The following is a 1,773-nucleotide window of genomic DNA, read 5'->3' on the forward strand; positions in this document are numbered from 1 at the left end:
TCCATCTCAGCTGCCCCCCTCCCCCCCCCCAGCTGTCTGCCTGTCTCTTCCTTTTTGTATTATTTGACTCACTGGACAACATCTGGACTGTGCTAAATGTGTGTAATGCATGTGTGTGCATATACACTGCATTCTCCCACACATTATTCTTGTCTGCAGTTTTGTACAATAAAGCAAAAAAAGAGGCTGAGGTCAGAGTCTCCTTGCTGGGCTGCCAGTAGGTTTTAGCTGACTTGAAGTTAGTGTCCACCAGTCGTCCGTCTGTGAGCTCGGGGGCTGGCTGATGCAAACGCCAGCTGAAATTAGTCATTTCCTCCATGGACATGATGGGGTAACAGCAGCTCTGGTGATGACAACGAAGATGTGGAGTTGGTGTCATCGACCAGATTATTATGGGAGCAAAGAGAAAGAAAAGATGAAGAGGTTTCAGTGAAAGTAGCAGAAGGGACATTTTCTTTAGAGAAAGATCGTGAGGGGATGAGACGAGGTTGAGAGTAAGAAAGGTGCAAAAAGAGCACAGAGAGAAAATGTAAGGAAAGGGAATAAAGACATAAAGACAAAGGAACATAAGTTAAGAGAAAAAATTGAAAATTGCATTTGTGTGAAAGATGTAAAAAGAAACTTACACAAGATTGAACAAGAGGGAAAGATCAAGCAACCAAAATAAAAGTGAGGTAAAGAGTGTAGTGGAGCAGAAGCCAGAGAAAGCTGTAAAAATAGAGAGATATTGTATGTGGATAAGCTGAAAGTGCGAGAGAGGCGGTTAAGGAGAAAATTAGAGGGAAGAGAAAACCTGCATGGGGCAAGCTGGAAGAGGGAGGGAGAGTTGTAAACACAAGAATTGGAAAGGCAGCAAGGACAAAAGTACAGAAGCGTTGCCACTGAGCAAAGGAGAAAGAAATAGAAGCATGTCATCACCCGCATCATGAGGGCTTCAAGTAAGTTCTCAGTTCTCTCACCCTACAGGCTGTCTCTGACGTTTCTCTGTCTCTCCCGTCTATTTTCAGAGTGTTACAAGATTTTTATTTCATGACCTGCACTCATGTTTCTTCATATGCGATTTAGAAAGAGAGGAGTTATGCTGAGAATGCCAGGAGAGGAATGTAATTTCTGGATTGCGGTGAAAGGATCATTTCCTCAGACCGTTCTCGTCTCTGATGGTGAAGAAGGAAGCTTTTTTTGCCCTAGTGAACTCTGTCCCCTGTGTTTCTGCGGTGTCTCTCCCGTTTACTGCCAGCACCTCTGAAAGAGGGAATGAGACAAGTGAGTGTAGGAGTGCGCTTTTGAAAAAGGTTTGAGATAAGTGCAGCGACTGCAGAATGCAGAATGATGCAGAAATAATGTTGCTGTTGGTGTTTTTTCAATCAGTGACATTATATTGAACAACTTTTTGTGGATATTTATACTATTTTTAACTTAAAACTTGTCTTATTTTTTATATGTAATATAATTTACGTAATTTGTTTGATCTTTCTTTGAGTTTTTAGAAGATGTCCTCCTACAAACCTTGAGCTTCCCACTCTTTCTCTTGCCCAGTTTGTTTTACGTATTTGTGTGTGTATTTATAGATGTAAATGTGTTTATGCGTATGCATGTGTCTGTGTTTATATTATGTCTTTTACATTGTTGTATTTTTAACGTAAAAAAAAAAGTAGATAACTTGTGATTGCTGGGACCAAGATCATTCAAATGTCTTTGTCAGCACAGAGCTCTGCAGAGGGGGATTTAATCAGTGTCTGCTCATAAAGAGAACACACACACACACACACACAC

At 41.0% G+C, this 1,773-nt stretch overlaps 1 protein-coding gene across 3 annotated transcripts in view; it reads left to right on the forward strand.

Moving 5' to 3' along the window:
- Window positions 1-1,773, forward strand: part of stard13a (StAR related lipid transfer domain containing 13a) — a 28,921-nt gene that overhangs the window by 10,401 nt on the left and 16,747 nt on the right. Inside the window, exon 1 of one of the 3 annotated variants that reach the window (XM_032533538.1) lies at window positions 96-938. The exons of the other annotated variants lie outside the window; for them this stretch is intronic. Coding sequence (XP_032389429.1) covers window positions 926-938 — 13 coding nt within the window. The 5' untranslated portion in view covers window positions 96-925. Of the gene's footprint in view, window positions 1-95; window positions 939-1,773 lie in introns of those variants that run through there. 3 annotated transcript variants of the gene reach the window in all.

The sequence above is a fragment of the Etheostoma spectabile genome, chromosome 13 (genome assembly GCF_008692095.1).
Source record: "Etheostoma spectabile isolate EspeVRDwgs_2016 chromosome 13, UIUC_Espe_1.0, whole genome shotgun sequence".
NCBI lineage: Eukaryota > Metazoa > Chordata > Actinopteri > Perciformes > Percidae > Etheostoma > Etheostoma spectabile.